The 3,083-nt window shown below is 30.0% G+C and overlaps 1 protein-coding gene across 1 annotated transcript in view; it reads left to right on the top strand.

Moving 5' to 3' along the window:
* LOC105620280 (gamma-glutamyltranspeptidase 1-like) overlaps window positions 1–2,380 on the top strand; it is a 9,443-nt gene extending 7,063 nt beyond the window's left edge. Inside the window, 3 exon segments of the mRNA XM_012201784.1 lie at window positions 565–862; window positions 1,457–1,603; window positions 2,192–2,380. Of these exon segments, the coding sequence (XP_012057174.1) occupies window positions 565–862; window positions 1,457–1,603; window positions 2,192–2,380 (634 nt within the window).
* The last annotated feature ends 703 nt before the right edge of the window (window positions 2,381–3,083 follow it).

Below are 3,083 nucleotides of genomic sequence, written 5' to 3'. Positions count from 1 at the left end.
GAGAGAGAGAGGGAGAGAATTTGGCTGTTTTAAATTATATTGTACTATAAATTATACTGTAATATATTCAAATAAATACAACGATCCATTTATAAAGTGTCAAATACATCGAGAAAAAATCAAAATCAAATTCGCAAGCAAATATTATGATGTTTTCTTCAATATTTATTGGTTATAAAAAAATTTTAACTGTGATGACAAAATATACACTTCTGTGAAATATATTTCCTTAACAAAAATAAAGTAAGTAGTTTATTTGCCAGAAATAAAATTTTATCTCGTACTGAAACAAGAATTTATTTCAATGAAAAAAACTATATATATGTTTTATAAATAAATTTTTAAGTATTTTTTTCTCAGTACATACATAATATTTTAGAATAAAAATATCAAACTTTCCTTTTCACGATACCGGTTCGTTTCACACACAGACTAACAAAAACTTTATTATAACTTTTACTATGATACTCTGCTCGTATATCAACCCGTTAAAAACGAGAAAAAGAAAACGAATTGAATCGCTTCGCTTCTGAAGATATGTTCGACGTTCTTCGTTCTTGAAAGCGCGGTTTATATATATCTTTTAAAAATGGAACGATTCAACGCGTGCTCGGCGAACACGGATCCCGATAAAAATCCCGCGATGTATAATGCGTAGGATTTTTCGTGTTCTTTGTAAGCATCTTTATTTAACAGGTTTGGCGCGATGATACGCTCAGAGTCCACCGGTATAATATTTAACGACGAGATGGACGACTTCAGCTCACCTAACATCACCAATGGCTTCGGGCTACCGCCGTCACCGGCGAATTTTATTCGGCCTGGTAAACGACCGTTGAGTTCGATGTGCCCGTCTATAGTGGTAAGCCATTTTACCGCGAACGTGACCGTCGACAAATTCGCTCGGGAGCTTGAAATTCGATGAATAACATGTAACAAAACAGTCGCGCGTTTGGGGCGCGTCTCGTGAACGCTTGGAAAACGCGTCTAATGAAACGACTACAACGAGTTTGCAATTAACTATCGTTGGATAACCATCGATTCCGAGAATCGCTCAGCTCAATGATGTAATTGCAATTCGCAATCGTCACGCGATCGTCCGAAGCGATTCTCTGCGCTGCGTGAGACCTCGCCACAATGGTATTTCTCATGCAATTCGATATACCTATCTGTGTAAAAATCTTTTTAAATGCTTTTTCAAAATAATCTTAAAGGGACTGAGTGAGATGTACCAGTTTTGGATAACTAAGTTCAAGTTTATTTAATATAATTATGCGACTTCTTTTAAGTCTATCACAATGTTTGTTATGTAATTCGGTATGGTTGTATAAAAATCTGGATCTTTAAACGCTTTTGCATTAAAATAATCTTAAAGGAACTGATGTACGAGATTAGTCTTAGACGGCTAATTCAAGTTCATATGATTCAATCGCTCATATGATTCGATCTCTTTTAGGTAGATCACAAGGGCGATGTGAGATTAGTGATTGGTGCAGCGGGTGGCACGAAAATCACGAGTGGCGTAGCGATTGGGATGCTCTTGAATCTCTGGTATGATTACGATATAAAGGAAGCGATTGATGCGCGCAGGCTTCATCATCAAGTAAGTATGACCATTTGAATTTGAGAAAATAATTCTATAATTGAAAATCAAATTCTTATTGTATAGTGTATTACAATCTCAATTCGAATTTTAATTCGTAATGACAGTTTAAGGGATTATTATTAAATCTATCTTTAAAATTATTATTTAATAAAATTCCAAGAAATTATTAAATTTGATATTTTATAATTAAAATCATTTAAAACAAAAAATAAGAAAGATTTTAAAAGAAATTATTAATAAAGGATGATTTTAGTAAAATTATTATTAAAATATATTTTTAAAATTATGATTTAATTAATTAAAGATAAAAGATAAATTAAAAATTTAGATAATTTTTTAATTCGCATTTACTAAAAAATTTTTCTTGTATAATCAATTATAATTTACACAAATTATTTAAATACTTCGGTATATTTTTCCTTGAAAAAATTATTTCTTAGCTTTTATTATATAAGAAATAATATTAACAATAAGACAAATGAATAAGCTTCATTTATCAAACGCTAAATAAACCATTAAATGGAATACACTGTTGAGTTATTATATTTATTAATGATCTTTAAGAAAACTATTGAATAATTGCAGTTGCTGCCGATGAATATCCAGAATGAGAAAGATTTTTGTCCAGTCACGTTAGATTATTTGAAAAAAATCGGACACAACTCCACCACTTTTAGCGGAATTGGTAGCGCTATTACGGGTGTATCGAAGGAAAATGGATTCATAACAGCAAACTCGGATTATCGTCGACAAGGAACTACAGCAGGACTATAATAATTATTATATCGAATTCACGCGGATAATTTTATAATCAAAGATGGAACATCGATTTTTTCTTTGCGCTATCGTAATTTTTCTTAAACTGCAATAATTTTTGATTGTAATTTAGGCATACGGTTCCTGACAAATGCTCTCTACATGACGTGGAATGTTTGTCTTATCACATCCTATTTATACAAGAATGCAAGAATAAAGTATTTTACAAATTACGGAATTATCCGCAAGCGAATTATATGTGATTAGATAATTATTATGTAGATAAAAATTATGTAAAAAAAATTTTTACTCTTAAATTTAAGAGACAATTTATATATTTCAAATCAAAATCATTGGCATATGTGCTAATTCAAATATGTGTCGATTCAAAATATATTTGAAATCAATATGATTCCTACTTGGCTGTAAATACTTAAAAATTGTAATTGCGTATAAGTAATATTTATTTTATTATATTTCATCAATTATCACATCTCTGTACATATTTCATAATGTTTCACACATTCAAATATATGAAAATAAAAATGTCTTTAGTTTGTGTTTAGTGTTTACAAATTAAATTTATTTTTAGATGTAAACTATATGTTTTTTTATTTAAATGAAAGATAATATACCCATAATTGATAACGTAGGATTCTATTCTTGATAATGTAGACACGACAATTTTGCTGCATAAGCAATGTGAAAATCATGCAACTAT

Source organism: Atta cephalotes, assembly GCF_000143395.1.
Source record: "Atta cephalotes unplaced genomic scaffold scaffold00025, whole genome shotgun sequence".
Classification (NCBI taxonomy): Eukaryota; Metazoa; Arthropoda; class Insecta; order Hymenoptera; family Formicidae; genus Atta; species Atta cephalotes.
This window is presented reverse-complemented; position numbering and strand designations above follow the sequence as displayed.